General features: G+C 38.1%; 1 protein-coding gene across 1 annotated transcript; it reads left to right on the forward strand.

Moving 5' to 3' along the window:
* The first annotated feature begins 2,007 nt into the window (after positions 1-2,007).
* Positions 2,008-22,000, forward strand: LOC117412558 (ER degradation-enhancing alpha-mannosidase-like protein 1). The gene is made up of 12 exons (XM_058988889.1): positions 2,008-2,617; positions 3,629-3,701; positions 4,942-5,045; positions 8,779-8,950; positions 9,507-9,690; positions 10,640-10,814; positions 11,300-11,420; positions 11,989-12,159; positions 12,411-12,484; positions 13,979-14,075; positions 15,332-15,502; positions 17,515-22,000. Exons 1-12 carry the CDS (start codon positions 2,184-2,186, stop codon positions 17,602-17,604), a joined length of 1,866 nt encoding a protein of 621 aa, XP_058844872.1. The 5' UTR covers positions 2,008-2,183; the 3' UTR covers positions 17,605-22,000.
* The last annotated feature ends 252 nt before the right edge of the window (positions 22,001-22,252 follow it).

The following is a 22,252-nucleotide window of genomic DNA, read 5'->3' on the forward strand; positions in this document are numbered from 1 at the left end:
ACAGAAAGTAACGAGGAACCATGAAACAGTGTGTGTATGTCTGCAAATCGAGAAAGAAAACTAAAGATCTTCAACACAGAAAAGAGGAACAATGCTGATACTGCTCATGTCAAAGTGTTACAGAACACCCTGCAGTTTTTACAAGAAACACATGACATTGCCTTTGCTGAGCCCAGTGCTGTCTGTATTGCAGCATTGCATTTTAAAACATATTGACAACATTTTAATCACACAACATCAGTCATAAATCAACCGGACATAACATTTCACCACATGTATTCAAGAACGTTCACCAGAAGAAGTCTTCTTAGGATCGCAGTGTATCCAGATCACGCTCTCTCCTGCAACAATGCTGGCTTTTTGTTACCACAGTACACCACAGTGTTGCAGGAGGGAGCATGAACTGGATTCACTGCGATGTTTGGGAGACAAATTCTCTTTCTCCTGACGAACCTTCGAGAGTAGCAATTGAATTAAAAAAGATCTTATCTATTTACCTATGATGTTTTAATAAAACAAATATCATAACACTCAGAGGAAATTTTGCTATGAACATGGGATACAGCATGGTAAAGTAGTATGCTTCTTGTAACACTGCAGGGGGTTCTGAACACTTTACCCTCATGTTAGCATACAAACACACACACAGATGGACAAAGGCTTCCATATACCCCCAGATTCTTGTGCTAAACTATGTCCAGGCCAAGGTTCCTCACAATTGAAGAAGCACTTTTCAAGATGTATGTAGAAGCAGACAGTGACTGACTCTACTACTCTTGATAACACATGATAAAGAATATTCTTTTCATCACAACTAGATAGGAGGTTTTCTAAAACTATAACACTGAAAGTGTGTGACAAAGGAGTAGCACCAAATAGTCGACTAGTCGAATAGAAAAGTGACATTTTGAGAATTTTCATTGATGGGTTCAGTTGAGCACCATACATTTCAGAGCTGAAGCTGCACCTGTTCTGAACAGGAGACACAGTTAAGAGTCTGGCATTTAGACTGCTTCTCTAGCATCTGTCAGGAAGTCTTGGTGGAAAATGCGGTCGGAGGCAACTCAGAACAGTATCTTGTCAAATGTAGATCTCAAACAATAGGTGTGCTACTGATCTGAATGAACAATGTTCTTTCAAACAAACAGGAAAACAAAATGGTTACAGCTTACAGATACTGTTACAGTATTAAAGTCATTTTGTTTTTATTAAAAGTTTTTTTTAGAACTGCTGGATGTAATCTCTTACATAGACTTTAAAACCAGTTATGAAAATAAATATCTATAATTTATTTAGGTCTCAAACTAGAATGAATGATTTGGACAAAATAAATAAAACACCCGTCATATATAGAACACACTTTGGTCTCACAGTGTGGCTGGTGTTTTTTTTTTTTTTTAATGGCAATGTGACTAATGTATTCTTGAAGCAGAATTGGTTTTTGCCGTGTTAAGGTAATAGTAATAATATATTTTAAGTTTTGGGGGTTTAAGTGGAAAATGACAAAACAAATTCAATTTCAATTTCCACATACACCCGAAGAAGACTAATGTTTTATATCACAGTTAATCTAATAATATCTAAATCTACGAATGTATTGTGTAATGTGTAAAAGACGCATCAGCTCGATTGTTTCCAGTAAAATGCTACAGCAAAACCGCCATTGCGTTACCTTTAAATCAATGGAATACAACCTTAAGCACTGAAAACAATGGTATCAGCCCGTTGTGATGTCATACATGCATGTTGGCTGCACACGGTACAAAAAAAAGGAACAGCTCTTCTGCAAACCTGATTCAGTTCTTACGGTATTGAACCTGATTAATTTCTATTTTGCATTTCTACAAATCCCAGTATACTATAGTCTACGTGTTACAGGCTATTAGCAATGCGGTCACTGCAATTGGTCAGAAAGTTCCTATTGTTTATTGAATGAAGAGCTTGCCACGTCACTCAAACACTCTTGAAAGACGGGCACTTGTCAGACCTAATCAGAGTGTTCCAATTTACAACCTGGTCTCGTGACCAACCATATAGGAATCCAATCAGATTCCAGCAAGGGGGAGGGGTTCGTTGCTTGACAGGAACCAGAATTCGGGTAAAAGGGAACGTAAAACCCGACCAAACTTTCGTTTTCTTCAGTTTTGAAATTAAAAAATGATGAGGGTCAGTTCTAGGCAAACATGCAATGGAGATCTATAGTAATTGGGCTGCTCCTGTTCAGACTGGCACTCAATTGTGTCTTGTGGTTCATATTCGGATTGGGTTTTTATCAGAACTTCCATTCTCAAAAAGTGGACCTTTACGGCGAAAACGAGAAAGTCGCTTTTGAAAACCCTTCGTGGCTGAATCATAATCTACAGAATGGGGATAGCAAGACCTGGTCGAAAAATGTTAAACATACCTCGAAAAACTCTTACCTTAATTACTTTGAGGACGGTAAAGACGAGTACGCCCAAAAATACAACTCTTTCCCGGATAACCTGAAGGTAAAAATGAAGGACATGGCGAAAGAAATGTTTTATTTTGGATATGACAATTACATGAAATACGCTTTTCCCGAAGATGAACTGAACCCGATTGACTGTGAAGGCAGGGGACCCGATGTACTAAATCCGTAAGTGTCATTTTTATTTTTATGTTTTAAAATCCATAATATTATTATTGTTATTAATCGCATTTACTGTCACTGCAGTGTCTTTAAAAAAATATTTTGTGTTGAATACTTCTGTTTTGTTTATTGCGGTATCGCTATGTTATATTAGACTAGTGTATTGCTTGCTTGTCCCATGCACTTCTATGTAAACTGTAATTTATGTTTACATTCTCAGTTTCTACTTTTACTCCTGTAATTTCAGAGAAAGCAACATAAACAATATATCAAAACGCGTACCAAATGAATTTTGCTTTCGAGTTCTAGTTAAGTTTAATTGGCTTGACATCGAACAGCTGTGTGGGAATGGACTATCTGTTAGGGCAGTGTAAGCTATTCAGAATGTTATGTTAAGTACAGCAGGTAGGAGAGTCGTCTGAACAGCTAAAACAAAATCCAACAGGATTTGAAGAAAGATTTAGAAGCATTATATATAATAGTGCATGAAAGAACTGTACAAAAGCACCTGAACACAGAAAAGTTGTGTGAACGTAGACCTCGCTGCAAGCTACTTTAAAAGAGAATTCTTAAGACAAACCATCAAACATTTGCCAACTAGATATTAATAGGAATCTGAAGCATTCTTCAATACCAATTACTGGTCTGATGAGACAAAAATAGAACTTTTCCCTAAAAACGGACCACAGTATGTTTGGAGAAAAAGGGGAAAGCCTTCAGTAAACATGGAGGTGGTTTGATCATGATATGGGGGTGTTTTAGCAATCCAGGGACTGGAGACATTCATGTGATTTAAGATCGAATAATGTATCAAAACATTCTGCAAAGTACAATGATACCATCTGTTCATGGGCTGATTCACAGTTTATTATTAATGACTCAAAGCATATGGCTAAGTCAACTGTTGAATTCTTGTAGAAAAAGGAAGATAAGTTCTGGAGTAGCCTTTGCAGATAAGTTCTGGAGTAGACCGATTCAACCTTCTTTCTCCTGCACTCAAAGCTGTTGTCTTTCCAGGTCAAACATCAACATTAATGATGTGTTGGGGAACTATTCTTTGACTCTGATTGACATACTGGACACGTTGGTGGTGAGTTGTCAACTTTACTTTTTTACACACAATAAATCATTACCTTTTGTAGTTTTATTAAGCGATTTTTTTTTTTAAAACTGAATAACCAAGGCTTTTAAATCAATACATTTTCTTACCTTCTTTATCATTATCACATCCAGATCTTTTTAAGATCAATTTTACTTGTGGCTACAAACTATTCAGTCAGATATGCCATTCCCCTTGCATTAAGCACCCATGGTTTCACAAAAGCTCCTATTTCTAGTTCCTATAAGTTGTAGGTAACTGGATTCGAGGAGCACTGTGGCAGCTCTGTTATTACAGCGGTTCCTCGCTAAAACGGACACGTCGGGAGACAGACAGGTTGTGCAAAATAAATAATGAGGTGTCTGAATTAAAAAATAAAAACAAATAAAACACATTTTATAGTGCTTAATTTAATTTGAAACGTGTAAATCTTTGTACTGAAATATTAATGTGTATTCTGTAAACACTACATTATGTAAAAATATGAATCTGTACAGTAGGCCTGCAGTAGTAAAATCAAATGAACACCTAGCGCACTTTCTTTTTACTTTAGCCTGTAGGCTACCGGTAACACAAAATAAGTCATGCCGCTGTAGTGTACACATTACTGTACAATGCGGAAATAATGAAAGAGTATTAAAAATTGAAACTAAATGATTTTAGTGCATCTTCTTCTTTTTTACCGTAGCCTACTCGGTACACAATTCACACAGAATAGATAATGGTGCCACAGTGGCATGTTATTATACTATACAGTACCAGGACTCTCAAAAAGGGCAAGGCCCTAATGGCCTTCAGTTCAATACATTTGTAGAGGGCACGAAGGCCACCAAACTTGTCAAGGCCGAAGTGTAGGATGTTGTACAATTTTGATTAGGGTTCATATATAACCCTAATTATTGGCCAAAGAAAGAAAAACACAGTTTAACTTAATAATAACTATTTATTTATTCAGAATATGCTGGGTTTTTGTTGTCAACCAGCAGCCTAGACAGCGCTCCAGACAATGGCTCCTAAGCCAAAACAAATTGGTCATCAAATCCAAATTGTTGGGTGACCACCATATATAGCTGCATAAAATACAATAACATGTTAAGACACTAAAATGATGCTAAAACAGTAACCTACGTCAGTTTGTTGTCATTCTGATTTTGAGGCTACACGTTGTTCACAGTTTGTGTTCTTTGACGAAGTGCAGTGATGTAACGAGGATTTTTGTGTCTTGTTTCAGGTGATGGGGAATGTCTCAGAGTTCCATAAAGCTGTCAAGTTGGTGATTGAGACAGTCTCCTTTGACAAAGACTCAACTGTGCAAGTGTTTGAGGCCAATATCAGGTCAGTTACATTTCTACACACATTTCTACCTGGTTCGTTGACCCAGATTAAGACATAGATATTTCACAGTTTGCACAACACCTGAAACCTGAAGTTCTCTAATAGCACAGTGCTTTCATTTGCTTTAATGGTTAGAGTATTTAGCTTTGGTTTATGTGGAGTTGATTGTCTTTATCCTGTTTGTTCATTTTGACTAGCTTGGGAATGATGAGCCATAGAGGAGTCCTCCCCCAGCACGAGTATGTGACCCTGGATGGTGTTTGCAGCACTGGGTTATGAAATACTTGGAAGCAAAATGATAACAGTAGCTGCTGAGAATATGCAATATGATGTTTTTAAAGTACACTTAAACCTAATGTTTCGGTTACATTTGAAAATATGTGATATGTCAGGAAAAAAAAGCAGTTTTACTTTCAGACCATAGGCTATATTCTTGTAGCATTTACCACTATGCTAAATTAACATCTATTTTTCTCTAAAAAGAAAACAGAATGTTGCTGTTAAAAAAAAAAAAAAAAAAAAATCAAATCAACTAAAGACCTCAGGGGGTTCATTCAACACCTTTTACACACACTTGGCTGTTTTTTGTCCCAGTTTTGTGACATTAACAGTTTTGAATTTATTTTTGCAAAATAAATCGGTGCAAGCACGATGGTAAATGCTTTGTGAATATGGCCCAATATGTTAAAACCATCCTTCTAAAAGTTTACCATAGTAACAGCATAGCAAAGTGTAACAAACCAATATGAAAATGCATAGGTAAGGTATTGTAAATCCTATGAAAAATCATAGCAAGCCATAGCATAACTATGGTGAATGCTCAGTATAAGCATGGGAAAACTGCAAAATTACCATGCAAACTTACAGTGGCAAACGAGAATAAAGGACAAATACATTAACAGACTTCTTGAAATTAAAGTGCTTGTCTGTATTAATAAGTTACCGAACATTGAACTGATTACGTTATCAAAACTACATGGAATATACTGTGCAGTATGTGCTGTACACTGGGTATTTTGTACCAGTCCTACAACAGTCCTGTTTTTTAATATAGAATAAGATGTTTTACCTAATAACAGAGAATGCAATAGAGAAATACAACACTTTTTGTATTACCCACAGTGACAGTCCTTTTTATCATTCACATTCTATAAATTATTATGCAGTGCATCTGCACATAACAATCAAACTATATAGCAAACTATAAGCAGGTATTAATTTATTACAAAAATGAGTTGGAGAGTGTTGCTATCTATTAGTGGAGAATAGGGCTGTCAGTTAAGCCTCAAAATAGCAATCGATTAATTGGGCACACAAAATATAATCGTTCGAGTAAATATCGATGATTGTACTGCCCACATACATTTTCGTTCTGTTCCTCTCCCCTCGACATGTTTTTAATTTCATTAAAATTGCCAATTTTATTATTTTCTCCCCAATTTGAAATGCCCAATTATTTTTTAGGCTCAGCTCACCGCTACCACCCCTGCGCTGACTCGGGAGGGGCGAAGATGAACACACGCTGTCCTCCGAAGCGTGTGCCGTCAGCCGCCTGCTTCTTTACACGCTGCAGACTCACCGTGCAGCCGCCTCAGAGCTACAGCGTCGGAGGACAACGCAGCTCTGGGCAGCTTACAGGCAAGCCCGCAGGCGCCCGGCCAGACTACAGGGGTCGCTGGTGCGCGGTGAGCCGAGGACACCCTGGCCGACCTAACCCTCCCTCCCCCCGGGCGACGCTCGGCCAATTGAGCACCGCCCCCTGGAAGCTCCCATCCACGGTCGGCTGTGGAATAGCCTGGACTCGAACTCGCGACGTCCAGGCTATAGCGCGCATCCTGCACTCTAGCGAGTGCTTTTACTGGATGCGCCACTCGGGAGCCCCGACATGATTATTTTAATATCATTGCAGTCAAGTGAAAGCTTGTGCACAACAATTGAATGTGAGGGCTAATTACACCTTGGTAGCGTCAGGAGAAACAAAACAAAACAAAACAAAAAAAAAACACAACCACATTCGCAACAAGCCTAAAGCAAGTTTAACTACACGGGTGTTGCTAAAATATTTATTCCAAACAGATTACAGTATTTAGGAATGTAATCTATACGAGTTCATGAAAAAAAAAAAAATTTATTCAGTGACAGCTGCAGCATCATGCATTTCATCTTGTTAATACTGTACCACCTAACCTTCACTATCTGTGAAACACACAATGTAGAAATCCCTGCCTAAAACATAATAAAAATAAAAATAATAAATTGATTTACTTACCACAACATGCATACCCGCTACAGGTCAAGCTGATCGTTACTCCAAAATTGCGTTTAACATCACTGATCGTTTATTTATTTTATTTTTTTTATGTTATTGAAAATTGTTTAAAATTAATTATATAACAGTTCATTTTGAAACTCCAAAGAAGCGCAGACTATACATAGTCAGTTTTCTTCAATGTGCACAATATATTTACATGCTGTTTGCCAGGAATACAAGCCTGTTGTCCTGCTTTGGATTCAAGGTGCCATGCTTTTTTTTTAAATTTATATTGAACACAGAGGGGTGTACTTTTACAAAGCATTTTCAAAACTGATTCGCTGGTAGGGTGGGACCAGCAAATCAGATGCTAGTTAACGAGCAGGAAAAGACGAGCACGCCCACTGCTTGTCTGGCAGAAATACTGTAAATAGCAAGGCAGGGCGTTTGGTGCATTTTCGTTGATAAACTTAAATAATGTTATTAACTATGCATGTTACAAAAATGTAATTATCGAATCGATTTATCCAGTATTTATATCAATGTATATAATGAGGATTTAATCGTAGCAGCCCTAGTGGAGGATGGTGTTACAAAAAGAAAAGATTCCACCAATGTGTAAATAACATGGGAATCTCTGAGGACATTATCTGTTTGTGGTCTCCAAAGCACAAAGGCATGTTTCCATAGGAACTTGTAGTCAACTATCCATAATGGCAAGACTGCTTTAAATATTCTTGTCATTTTTAAGGTGGTTGTCTGTTTTAAATGAACTTTTTAAGCATGTAAAGTACTGTCACTGTAATAAACACTGTCCCCATGGAGTGTATAGTGTTGTCAAGTAATGCACACCCAAAGAAGTGCTTTGAAAGCTGTGCTTGCCTTGTGTCATTATAACATTTGTGTTTGTTTTATAAAGTGCTGGATTAATTGTTCACCGTTTTCCTTATGCCCTTAGTCTGGTAATCAATTTTGTTCTGTAAAACAAACATCATATTTATAATAAAGGAATGTGTTCATTTAAATCTCTTCAAATGCAGTCGGCCCATTTAGGTTACATCGGACTGTTTCCCAGATCTTTTCCGATACCATATTGTACGCTTGCTTTGTAACAGCTAAAGACGGTTGCTGAATTAACAGTAGATGCAGGTGTCTGGACAGTTTTGGTTGTACTGTGTCTAAAGTAAAGTTCTGCAGCGTGTATTGCAGCTTTTACTGCCATGATATAATAAAGCTAGTTTTTCTAATTAGTTTTTCCTTTGCTTCTGAAATGTGATTTTTCAAAATGAAACACAACCCTCGTTTTTGAAGAATATCTACATGTTACTGTATTAACTGGTTGTTTGTTATATGTGAGGTAAACAATGGTTAACCCTAATGTTTTTGACAGGCTAGTATGCAAGCAGTGGTGTTATACAAGGATCTGCGTTACACACAGTGTAGGTGTTACACCCCCTTTACAATCTGCTTACTTCTCCACAGGATTCTTGGAGGTCTCATTTCTGCTCATATTCTCCTGACTGACTCCAAGCAGCCATTCGGTAACGTGGGGCTGCAGGACTATGATAATGAGCTTTTACACCTGGCTCACGACCTAGCTGTGAGACTTCTGCCTGCATTTGAGAATACCAGTACAGGAATCCCATACCCTCGGGTAGGCAGGTCTTTACTCGTTAAAGGGTTTGAAAATCACTTGTAATCACTCCTGTCAGAGATTTGTTAATAAAGGTTATAGTTATGATAGATTTGATACTGTATTAGATTGACTATGAAATAAAATCTATGTATCTTATTATCTAAAACGGTATAAAATCTATTATCGCTATTGCCTCTACATTCAAATCTACATTGCTTGTAAAATTGTAAATGCAATTATTTTGTTTAAAACCAGGTAACTATTCACAACCTTAAATGTACATGGGCTTTGTGAAAAGTGTATTTGCCCTAGCTAATCAAAGTCGTTTTCTTTAGGATATAGTTTGCTCCATTTTTTGTGTAAACTCACGAGTGAAAGTTACAGAACAAGTAAGAAACAGAGAGAGGTAGTTCTAGCCTATTATCTTCCTCTACTTGGCAGTTTTATTTTTCTTACATGAAAAACTTTGAGTGTTGACAGACTGTGACTAAACTACTGTAGAGAAGGGTACATGGTGTTTCTCTACTGAAGGCTGAAGATGAACCCCTTTTTCTGTTTTCTGACCTGCTCTAAGGTAAACCTAAAGAGAGGAGTCCCCCCGGACAGTATCAATGAAACCTGCACTGCCGGAGCTGGGTCGCTCTTGGTGGAGTTTGGGATCCTCAGCCGCCTGGTCGGGGATTCAACCTTCGAATGGGTGGCACGACGGGCGGTGAAGGCACTCTGGAAACTACGCAGTAATGAGACTGGCTTACTAGGTAAGTCTTATATATTAGCAACAGCAGTTACACACCAACACGTACGGGGTGGGGTGGGGGGGGCTTAGGTCGGCCAGGGTGTCCTCGGCTCACCGCGCACCAGCGACCCCTGTAGTCTGGCCAGGCGCCTGTTGGCTTGCCTGTAAGCTGCCCAGAGCCGCGTTGTCCTCCGACACTGTAGATCTGAGGTGGCTGCACAGTGAGTCTGCAGTGTGAAAAAAAGCGGTCGGCTGACGGCACATGCTTCGGAGGACAGCGTGTGTTCGTCTTCGTCGCTCCTGAGTCAGCGCAGGGGTGGTAGCAGTGAGCTGAGCCTATAAATAATTGGATATGCCAAATTGGGAGAAAATAATAAAATTGGCGATTTTAACGAAATTAAAATCATGTTTAATTACAATTTAATAAGCAATTCTACAGATATATGCAAACATTTGTGACATACAGACACCTCCATATATCCCCAGAATCTGATATGCTCAAAAACTTATGCTAATAATGTTAATACCAAGTTTCATGACTTGGACAAGTGGTTCACCAGATATATACAAAAATGTGAGAAGTGGGACATGCGTAAGTAAGACCACAATATTCCCTTCTCAAAGGGATTTTATCCCTCGCTGGGAATAATAAAGCTTGCACCGTTTTCGGTTTCAATTATTGTTTCATTTATTTATTTCTAGTTTTGTAACATTTACAGGAATGCTTTTCAATTGTGACGAAATTCTAGTATCAGAAACTTGTGAGGTCTTGTCTGTACTAGCTGACATGTTCAGAGAATCCCTTCTCCAATTGTGACTGAGAACTACACATGTCTTCTTGCAGGTGCATGCAATGGATATAGGTCCTGGTGATTTACTCTGGGTTTTATTTTGTATTAAGTTGTGGTGGGATGAGTGTTAGTGACCTGCTTGTTTTGGATTGTAATGCCCTCTTGGTTGATCTGATGCAGGTAATGTGGTGAACATTCAGACTGGCCAGTGGGTTAGCAAGCAGAGCGGTCTGGGAGCAGGCATGGATTCTTTCTACGAGTATCTGCTGAAGTCTTACATACTTTTCGGAGACAAAGAGGATCACAAGATGTTTAATGCTGCTTATGAGAGTATTCAGAGCCATCTCAGGAGAGGGTATGATGAAGCAAACAGACATTTAATTATCTGCAAAAAGTTCCATTACATTGTTATATTATTTTGCTGTTTTAACCATTTGCTGTCCAGTATCCAATATATTTTTTACATTCTGAAAAAGGTATTAAACGGGTATGTAAAGTGTTAAAACAAATGCTGCCTATGTAATTGGTGCAATTGCATTGACCTTTATAAACCATTTTGACACTCAAGTTTCTAGCTGATCATTTGCAGAAGTATTGCTTTACAACAATGCAGCTGAAACCACACTTTGTTTAGGTTTGGCTCTGGTTACGTTTTGAAATTCAGTAGCAGACTTTTTGAAACCGTAGGTACCTGGCTACAAATTTCACTTTAAGCATGGCTGGTTCAAGCTGACTTCAGACTTTATCTTTGCTTTTGACTATTTTTTTTCTGTTTTCTTGTAAACTGTTCCTCATTTATATCTAACGTAAATAATTTCTTGAATTCTGTTTGGACTTCAGACGAGAAGCCTGCAATGAAGGAGAAGGGGATCCACCGCTATATGTGAATGTGAACATGTTTAATGGACAGATAATGAACACATGGATAGACTCACTTCAGGCTTTTTTTCCAGGTCTCCAGGTGCAGTATTTTAATAATAATGTAAAAAATTGTTTGCAAGGGGTAGGTAACCAAGACTCCCACATTTCACATCTCTTTTCCAGACCTTAAAGAAAACGCTAATAAAGGATTCACAGATTCTAAAACAAATGCAATTTCATGACCGTAAGAAAAGCGTTATTGACTTTTGTATTCTTGTACATACCTGGGGTAATCTTATTTTCAATAGGTACTGTATTTCAAGATATTTCACAATTAAACAATTTATTAAAGCAGAAAAAAAGTGTTGTCACATTAAAAATTCAAGAGTTATTCTACAAATGTTCCTCAATTATTTAAATGCTTTCCTGAAAAAACAGTAAATGCTAAATTGTAGAATACTGATTTTTTGTGTTCCCCTTTATAGACATTCTGTTTTCACCATCAGAAAATTATCTAACAAAATAAAAACATAAATACATGTAAAAATAACAAGAGGCGCCATAGATTTGAACTTGAAATACACTGACTGGCCTTTCTTAGTACGGGTTCCTCCAATTGAAACCCATGTCTCACGATTCTGACATTTGTTTGTTTAATTGAGTTGCAGGTGTTAAGTGGTGACGTTGAAAATGCAATTTGCCTTCATGCCTTTTATTACGCCATCTGGAAACGCTTTGGCGCCCTCCCGGAGAGATATAACTGGCAGCTCCAGGCACCTGATGTCCTGTTTTATCCACTGAGACCTGAACTAGTGGAATCCACATATCTTCTTTACCAGGTATGTTCTTAAAACAAGGGAGAAGTGTACAGGGAGTTGCATTTATTAGGGAGAAGCTGTAGCAAGCAGTGCCTTGGCTAGTACCTCCTTAAGTCTTTCTTATGGTAACCTTATTATTGCATTCCATAGATTCACTTGTTAGTTTTTTCTCAGTGTCTTGCAGTTGTTTATGTTTATGCTTATCTAATCTTAAACTTGCCTCTGAAAGACAGGTTTCATGTTTTTCTTTTTGTTTTGTTCTTGATACCCAGGCCACCAAGAACCCTTTCTATCTCCATGTGGGAATGGATATTCTCCAGAGCCTTGAAAAATATACTAAAGTCAGGTAAGTGCTGATGGATATCCAATAATAACCTCCGTACCCAACAGCAACTGTGCTTTTCTTGCCCTTTTATTGGCTTCAATACCATGTTCACATTTTCCTCGCTTTCAAAAGTCCCTGAATGTACAACAGTAAGCGGAAGCCCTCTCCTTTATGTTGGTCTTTGCTGTTCATTATGTAAAGTTGCTTATGAAGATTATGATTTGAACAGGGTTAAAACATTTCAGACGCCACCCGTTGATCTTTTAATTCAGGGGTTGGCAACCTCAACGTAACCAGGGGCCGCTGTGGAGGCCCACAAAACAGCTTGTGGGCTGCCACCGACAAAACTGAACAATTTGACTCAATTCTCAGATTGTAATACCTACACAATACCAACAAACTTACAGAAACACGCTGGGCAAAGCATGGAGTACAATTATACTGTATTTATTAAAGAAAAAAAATCTTTGAACAAAGACGTTACCGCTATACCAGAGCTATCGTCTTTTCAGTCAACAATATTAAACCGCACAGAATTCACAATGTAAAACCACACAGAATTCACAGTGCTTAACACTAATCTGTGCAACAGCAAAGATAAACAACTATTTAAATGGGTTTTATTTACATTTAATAGCTGCCTATTACTTATGTCTTTCTCAAAGAAAAAAAAAACTCCAACGAAAAATAAGTGCGCAAATAGTATTTTGAAGGTACGTGGATTCCCACCAAAAGCAGCCATAACACACACATGCAGGTTTAATCTATTTTCATTAAACATTACTGTTGCCTAGCAACCATTGACAGACTGCGTGCGGTGTGAGAATCACTCCAGCAACAACAACACAGAAGCTGGCTGCGCAAATGCAGAGACGGCGGATCTAATTAATGTTTGTTTAAAATGTAATACATTGATAAAGAAACTCTGAGGTGCCGCCACCAAACCTCAAATGGGCCGCAATTGGCCCGCATGCAGCCCCTGTTTTAATTAATTCATTTTTCAATTCAATTGAAAACTAGATTTTTGTATATAGATAAATTTGAAATTGGCAATGACATTTTGAATGAAGTTTAACTACAAATATTTTATGTGGGATAAACCACTCCAAATTCTAAACTGGTGTTCAAATGATAAACAGTTTCTCGTGCCACCGCTGATTTCACCTCTTATTGTTTATCCCTTAGTTAATCAATTAAAAACCAAACCTGGGAATTCATAATCAATTACAATCTGACCGGACAAGGAGATGTAGCAAAGCATTTCTGTACACCAGTAGCATAATACTAGAGTCTTGGAGTTTTGCTATAATGCAGTAAATATTTATTCTATAAATTCAAGATTCAAGAGCACTCTGCACTTTTTTTTTTTTTTTTTAATATCTTTGCAGCCATTTGGTATCTTCAGTAATAATTTGTATGCAGGGAGACTGCAGTGCTGTTGTGTAAAAATCCAGACAGCCTTTGGCTGATTCTCCGAAGGGCTAGCATCCTCCTGAGCTGTTCCCTTTTTCATAGATGTGGGTACGCCACTCTGCATCATGTTGTCGAAAAGTCAAAGGAAGACAGGATGGAGAGTTTCTTTCTCAGCGAGACGTGTAAATATTTATTTCTGGTATGTGTTTTTATGTATTTCAAAAGCAGTACATCTTAGTCCCTATGTTTAGATATCCATAGTTTTTATATGTTAAATATAAGGTGTGAAAAACAATGTTCCTGCTTTCCAGCTGTAGCCCTCCTTCTGCTTTGGGTGTTCTACCTTGCCTTCATGCTAGATATGATAAGGTAAAGGCACTACCACGTGGTGTGCAGGGCGAGTCATACAGTCAGGGGAGCGTTGGTTCACGTCCTGGCTGTATGAAGTCACCATTTTATTATTATTTATTTCTTAGCAGACGCCCTTATCCAGGGCGACCTTACAATTGTTACAAGATATCACATTATTTTTACATACAATTACCCATTTATACAGTTGGGTTTTTATCTAGGTAAAGTACCTTGATCAAGGTACAGCAGCAGTGTCCCCCACCTGGGATTGAACCCACAACCCTCCGGTCAAGAGTCCAGAGCCCTAACCACTACTCCACATTGCTGCCTTTGCCGGAGCATCCATCCATCCATCCATCCATCCATCCATCCATCCATCCATCCATCCATCCATCCATCCATCCATCCATCCATCCATCCATCCATCCATCCATCCATCCATCCATCCATCCATCCATCCATCCAAGTCAAAAGTTTACATACCCCAATGGAAATTTATAATTTCTAGAAATTTCTTGAAAACAAAGAATTTTAGGAAAAATCTTTTGTATCAAAAGTGGATGAGGAAAAATGAGGGAAAAAAAAAAAATCAGCAAACTCCAAAAATGCTAATTCAAAAGTATTCATACTCTTTAATGCTATGATAGTATTGTCTACAAGGTGCTAGAAATTTCAATATAATAATGCAGAACCTAATTCTAGAAAAGTCTAGATGCTGAATTGTAGGTGAACATTCTTAGCGTATAAAAGGGTTAGGCATAGGATGATTGCTGTCATTACCAATAAGTCAATATGATGGGGGGGGGGGGTGGGGGTGGGGGGGGGGGGTGGGGGAGGGGGGAGGGAGTAAAAAGCTATCTGAAGACTTTAGGCAGAAAATTATTTATTGTCATAAAGCTGAAGGATACAAGTGTGTGACCAATAGTTTACCATTGCTAAGAACAGTTTTGTGACTTTGTAGAAACATTGTTTGATATGCAGGATGTCTCATATGCACCTTTTCTTTATAAAAAAAAACTTTGGTATGTATGCATGAGTGTATTCTGCAGTATGTTACAAGCTTAAAGATTTGGCATTTAAATGGTTTCTATTGTTGCCTTTCAGCTGTTTGATGAAGATAACCCTTTGCACAAATCTGAGAATAAATACATTTTCACTACTGAGGGACATGTTGTGCCGATAGACAAGCGGTTCCGAGAAAAGGTTTGGAAGGATGAAGTGGTCGTTGCCAACACAGAAAAGCCTGAAGTCAGGCCAGCTAATACCAGCATTAATGTAAGTGTACAAGCAATGTGGGAAACACAGGTTTGAGGTTTCAGAGGAGCTGTGATTGTGAAAAGAGTTGACTGCTTTTTGAATACTTGCTGTTCTCAGGGGGTTGATCACTTTACACATGAAACTAGAGGTTCGATTTTTAAAATGACTTGCATTTCTGGGATTCGTTTTCCAGTTATTGTTCACAGTGTAAGTGGTCCACATGCGATCAGAGTTTTGTGCCCCTGAAATATATAGATTATCGTAGATTTCAGATTTCACCGTGTACCAGTGTAAAACACTCCTATGCACTTGTCATTCTTGTAATGAGTTTGTTGTATTACTCGCTCTTATAGATGGTGTACACTGTTTGAGACCCTGCTATTGCTGCACGTTCAAATTAGAAAAATAAATCGCAGATAACCTTCAATGCATTACGCGCACCCCTCTTCATCATCCTCAATAAAATGTTCATTTTTTTTCAGATTTTAAGTGGCCATTTTTTTAAATAGTTGGTAAACATGGCAAATGATAATCTAAACAGAAACAACAATGTGGAATGATGGAGAATATATATTGAATAATATATGGGCTGCAGTGCATTGAGAGAATATTTCATCAAGGGGTTTGTGACATGAACCGAAGAGCGAAGCTTGAGTGCTTTATGAAATGGCGCAGAAACCTGAGATGAAATATTTTCTGGAAATGCAGTGCCGCCCATATGTTTTATTTATATTACATGGATTTTAGAAATATGATAAAATATGATTTTCAAGAATAGAATGTGCCTTTCCGGGTTCATACCGACTGTCGTCTCGTTTTGTAATGCATACATGACAATAACAAGTATTGAATTCAGAGTAGTATTGTAGCAATCTTTAAAAAGATGCCACCTACCAAGTCTGTAAGAAAAGCCAAAGCATGTAGCTCAGGGAAATTGAGCTTTTAATTAGGCAGCAATCCTTGGCCTTACAGTCTTACTGGAGCCTCTGGGGAGCCTGGCCCCTTCAAACCAACGCAAGGAGAGAGAGCAGCTTCCACAACAGCAGGCTGAAGGAGCTCAGCCCACACAGAGAGCCAGGTTCATACTCGCTGCCGTCTTTTTCGTTAAGCAGAAACTTAAATTTGTCAGGTCTGTGTTTCGCTCGGATACGGGTATTTCTTCTTGATTTCTGTGCGCTCCTATCTCAGTTAGATAAGATTTTAACAGAGCCAAGTCAAATTTGGATTTCTTGGATGTGTTTACATTTTCTTGCGCTAATAAAAGTTTTTCGAGTGCTCAAGCCAATCTTGATTGCCCCTGCAAAATGACTTTGACATCACGGGCAGTACAACTTAATATGATATATTAATATAATATGATAACTGTGAAGATACATCCAGTTAAGATCCATTTAATGTCAGATGTAGATGTAGGCACACCTTAAATTTAAACTTGGCATGAGCCCCTGAGTCGCTCACCTGGTAGAAGTGCAGGTGTGTGGTGCACAGGGGGTGTCATACAGCGCAGGTTCGCATCCTGGCTGTGCGAAGTAGGCAGATCTTCGCTGGGGACTCCGCAGGGAGCTTTGCATTGGCTCTGGCACTCCCATGTGTTATGGTGGCAAAACCTGCAGGGCTGGCCTTTGTGCTCCAGAGGTCGGTAGCTCGCTGACATCCTCTCTCGAGTTCCTGGGAGAAAATGGAAGCTAGCTTGGTCGTGGGATCGGAGGACGCCCACTGAACCTTTAGGTCTCCTGAGCCGTGTGGGGAATTGCTGTGGTAAGGGGCAAAACGATTGGGCATTCAAAAGTGGGAGAAAATGGGAGGTAAAATAACTGGACACAGTAAATTAAAATATTAACTTTACATGCATCTTTGTTTCGAGATTCTATGATTCTAGATGTGGTGTTTGCATCTGTTGGTGGGGGAGGATTGTTACTGACATGTTGTTGTTGTTGTGTTTTTTTTTTTTTTTTTTTTTTAATAACCAAGAACAATTTAATCTAAAATAAGGAGGTGTAGATTTGAAAGTGCTCTGTTTCCCTTTTCAGTGCAACAGGATTCCCGATGAGAGAAGGTATGCCTTGCCTTTGAAAAGTGTTTACATGAGGCAGATAGATCACATGGTGGGGCTGCTCTGAACACGAACACTGCAGGGATCTGGGGCTCATGCCTCCCACATGCAAGGACTGTGAAGAGGAGCAGGATGCTGCTTATTTACCAATACGCATTACTGTAGAAGGGCAGTTAAGGGTGGTGGCAATCTCCACTGCATTGACTTCAAATATAAAAATATATTGATTTAAAATAATTAAGGAATACTGGCTTAAAACTATTTTTGGTGAAATTGAGCTCTGTTCTTGTGGAGCTTTGTTTTTAGATGTGTGATGAAGGTATGTTGCATTCATTTAAAATCATGTTAAAAAGAAACCAGAAGTTCTTGGATACTTACTTCAGTTCTGGGTGCCTAAAAGTTCAGAGATCAAAATATTGCTTCCAACAGTACAGTCCTTTTGCTGTGCTGCATTATTTTCCTGCTGCTTTACTTTGCCTGTTGTCTTCAGGTTACTCTTGCAAAAGGGGACCCTAATTTATGGATTTCAGTCTGCTTACTTTTAGATTATTTATTTAAAAGGGCCTGTGTGTATTAGAGGATTGTTGGTGCAGTCCCACATTTTTTTTTTTCAAACCACAAAAATAGCTTTCTAACAAGCTTTGCAAAGGACAAAGGCAGCACTGCAGGTGCGATGAGGTGTACCAGTCTTGGTTTTGCCTCCTTAAATCACGGGAGCACCAGACCCAATCTGATGCTCCCTTCAGAATCGCCAGCGAAGATTGGCCACTTCGTGCAGCCAGGACGTGAACCGTCTCTGTATGACTCGCCCTGCACACCACATGGCTGTGCCTTTAACAGGTGAACCACTCGGGTTATCAATAGAGATGCTCAAACAAAATAGATGGCTGTCAGTCAAGCCCTACCTATAATACTGAGTTTGAATGGACAGATCCGAAATTCTGCACATCTTGGTTCTTAATATATTTAGAAAGCTGAGGAACAGTTCATCCTATTGCCCATATACAGTTCCCTCAAGTGTGTTGTATTCTAGTATTATTGTTTTAATCCCCTCACTGGTTTGTTCCCTAATCTTTATCTGTTTTATGAAGCTGCATTTTCAAGCCAGTATTCGAGTAGATTCTAAATCAATGTATGCACCTCAAAAATGCGCAGAATTAATTTCAAGATATGGTAAGGAGCAGGGATTTATAGTAACGTTTTTAACAGTATTACATAGAGATATAACTTGCATAGCCTATAACTGTTTATATGATTTTCTAAATTGTTTATACTGCAAACCTTGTTGTGTGGGTGCATACAATACTTAATGCAAAACGTAATGTAATTGCACGATTTTTTGAACAGTTATGTTTCATTAAAAGATGGCAGTCTAGTGGCCACATACGAGTCTTCCAGGCCAGCAATTTGATTCCTATGCATAATGCTTTATTCTAATTATTGAGTTGTTTAATTGACATAAGTCACGTCCCCACAGGAGCTATTACTTATAATATCACTGAGAGTGTAGCTGCTGCATTCTAATGTTTAAACCACAGCAGGTTCTATAAAAACTGATTCAATACGTTAATAACAGCTTTTCATCTGTTTTTTTTATTTAGATTTAATGACTTGTAATATGTTTGTAAGTGTTCGGCGGCTCCCTCTAATCAAGGTGAGAGTATTTCCTCTTGCACTCTTTGTATGACAGCCTGACACCGCAAAGAGTGCTCAAGAAATTCACTTTCAACTTGACTAGAAGTAGCCACCAAACACTTAAACATACATTCAATTGGTAAACCAAGGCCTTTCAACAAAGACACTAAATAGCTTTACATTGTATTCCTATGAAGTGCATTTGTATGGATTTGTAGTTGAAAACCCTTTAGAATACAAGCATTCTGCTAGATCTTGTAGCTACGGGATTGTGATGCGTGCAATCATGTGCGATCAGTAAGTTCTTTTTCTTCTGACAGGAGCGGTTTTATATATTGTAATACAAACGAATATTAATGAGCTGTTATTTCTTGAAGTCTATCAATGGGATGTGTTCTACCATACAGTTGTGTTATGTATTATTCACCTTGGCAGTGATCAGATGCTTTTTCACAATGCATAGAGAGTGCCCCTTTCAAATTGATTTAGATGTTGTGTCTCTCCGTGTACTGAAAGGTTGAGAAGAGAGAAAGAACATTCTTCAAAAAAGTTTCTGATAAATTCTAATAGTTTCTGGAACATGTCTCTCAATCTGCAATGTTATAATTTGAGCGCATGAAACTTTACCAGCTTGCATGCCACCTAGGGATGCATTGATCTTGCAGAAATATGGCACATAGTCTTCCAAATACTGCTTTGCCTTCACTCAAGTCATTGCTTTGTAGTGATGTTTTGAGCACAACACGCAAATGAATAACACAATTGTGCTTGAAGATTGTAGAGTATGCTTTGTAAACCCTCTTCTGTATAACACTTATTCCTAGTACCTAAACACTCTGCAGCACGATCAAAGAAACATTCCACACAGCTGCAGCAGCACCTTTTAAAAGGGAATTCTGTACTGCACAACCTTATTTTAGATCAATAACATTCTACTATCATGTGTCTTGTATTTGTTTTTTTCTATAAGTTATTGAAACCTATGTCAGATTCTTCTCGCATGAATTGCTCTGTTATATTGCAAGTGTCCCTGTTCTAAACAGGGGTAGGCAACTTCTAGGAGGACAATTCTGTTTCTGGTTTAAAAAGAATTCTTGGAGGGTTCCCTTACTTTCTTTGTTTTAAAATAACTTTTATGATCGTGGGTGTCATAAGTAGAGGATACAATCGAGTCAAATCCAATTCTACTTTTAATAATCTTTAAAAAAAAAAAAAAAAAAAACAACCAGAAAAGGATAAATTGAGTATAACCTTAAAACTGGATTATTTTTAATTGGTTCAAATTGTTTATGGTTGCACCAAACATGTGGAGTGGAAGGGCTGATGTTGCCTGCCCCTGTTCTACACTGTCTTCCATTAGGTGCGGAGGCTGCATATTTCAATAAGGAAATAGAAAGAAAAACTAACTCAGGGAATAAATAATAAATACAAATTTAAAAAAAAAATGCAAGAAATATTCTTTAACAGCAATCAGCTTGCCTACTGTGGGATCGATTATGTTATTTTTATGAATGGGTATTAAGACTTCTTTCTATGTATGGTATAATCAAACTTTTTGTGAATGCAATTTTGTAGACTTCAATACTTACTGATATATGTATACACACACAGTAATCCGTCCTGTATCTGCCCGTCACATGTCTGCCCTAACCGTCTATCCGCCATGATCATGCTCTAATGCCATGTTAGTTTATTATTGAACAGAGAAGATTAGTTCAGAGATTGTAGTTTCCGTACAGTGCGTTGTATGTGCTCCATGCGCTACCATTACTGGTAGTGTCACATGCACTGTTCAGTGTGTGGATATGTAAATAAATCCTGTTTGCCTGCGGGGCGTATCAACGTCTCCAGCTCCTGCCTGTCACTCAGCAGCGAATGCACATGGCAGACGGCTACTCTCTCTTAATACCCTCTATCTTTCTAAATTGGATTTAGGGGAGCTCCCAAATAAAAGCTGAATCACAAAACAATAATTGTGTGAATACAGCTGTGTAATGGTATTTAAAACAAGATTCATTTATCTCACTTTTCACATATCTGCCCTTACTCTGGTCCCACCACACTCGGATATGCGACAGATTACTCTGTGTGTGTGTAATATATAAACAAAAAAGCAAAGTTGATGATTTTTTTTATTTATTTTTTTTCCATTCAGTGGGTCAGATTCTCAAAGCTTTTTACTCCAGATTATCATTGGCACAAACCCATTATAATCCTGAAACAACTAAAAAACCACTTAAGACTAATTACAGCACCCTCAATCAAGTGCTTTCAGAATCTAGTCCAATGGGTTGAATTTTTTTTCTGTTTTCATAAGCCATACAAAAAAAACCCCATTAAATTAAACTACCCATTAAATTACAAATTACAGAAAGTGATCTCGCCAAATAAATTCATGCCTTCTCAACAAGGCACATTGGCCTGTTTTCCACAGCTGTAAAGTCAAGCATTTTGTACCATGGACCAGTATGGCTTAATGTCTGTTTGCTGTCTTCTGTTTCAGTACAGTATTTCCACGTATTAACATACTCGGGTATTTATGTTTGTAAAACTACAGCAATGCCGATTTAATTTCTTTTTTATAATTGTTACAAAACCTTTACCTTAAGTGCCGTTCCTTAAAACAGAAGTGTTTCAGTTTGTATGTTGCTTTTGAAACTCACACTGATTGTGTTAGTATATAGAGCACTGCTGGTCTGTTTACTTTAATCGGTGCAATACAGTTTGTTAAACATGAGGTATTTGTACATGCCTTTGTTTTTTAGAAGTCTTTAAGTACCTTGTTATGAAAGGACCAATTTTCTGTAATAAACAATTCATGTCAGTCATGAGTGTCTTGAAGTGATTTGGTTGACGGTCCAAGCTTAGGAATAGCAGAAGGGTCTTCCAACATTTTGAACAAAAGAAGTTTGGGAAGGAGAAAAGGCCATTCGGTCCATCAAGACTCGACTCATGTTAGCACACCATTCTCCCCTACTTTTTACTCGGCTTCCATTTATGCCCTCCTTGTTCTCTCTGTGTTAAATTTGAAGTCATGTGTTGGGTTAACTTTTATTTATACCATTTATGATTTTAAAGAC

The sequence above is a fragment of the Acipenser ruthenus genome, chromosome 16 (genome assembly GCF_902713425.1).
Source record: "Acipenser ruthenus chromosome 16, fAciRut3.2 maternal haplotype, whole genome shotgun sequence".
In the NCBI taxonomy this organism is placed as follows: domain Eukaryota; kingdom Metazoa; phylum Chordata; class Actinopteri; order Acipenseriformes; family Acipenseridae; genus Acipenser; species Acipenser ruthenus.

What these genes read in the sequence shown, in the direction of transcription:
- LOC117412558 (XM_058988889.1), top strand. Translation starts at nt 2,184, where the DNA reads ATGCAATGGAGATCTATAGTAATTGGGCTGCTCCTGTTCAGACTGGCA. An exon ending in CTTTTTTTCCAGGTCTCCAG is followed by an intron (nt 11,421 to 11,988) that starts GTGCAGTATTTT and finishes ATTGAGTTGCAG; the next exon opens with GTGTTAAGTGGTGACGTTGA. An exon ending in CGTGTAAATATTTATTTCTG is followed by an intron (nt 14,076 to 15,331) that starts GTATGTGTTTTT and finishes GTTGCCTTTCAG; the next exon opens with CTGTTTGATGAAGATAACCC.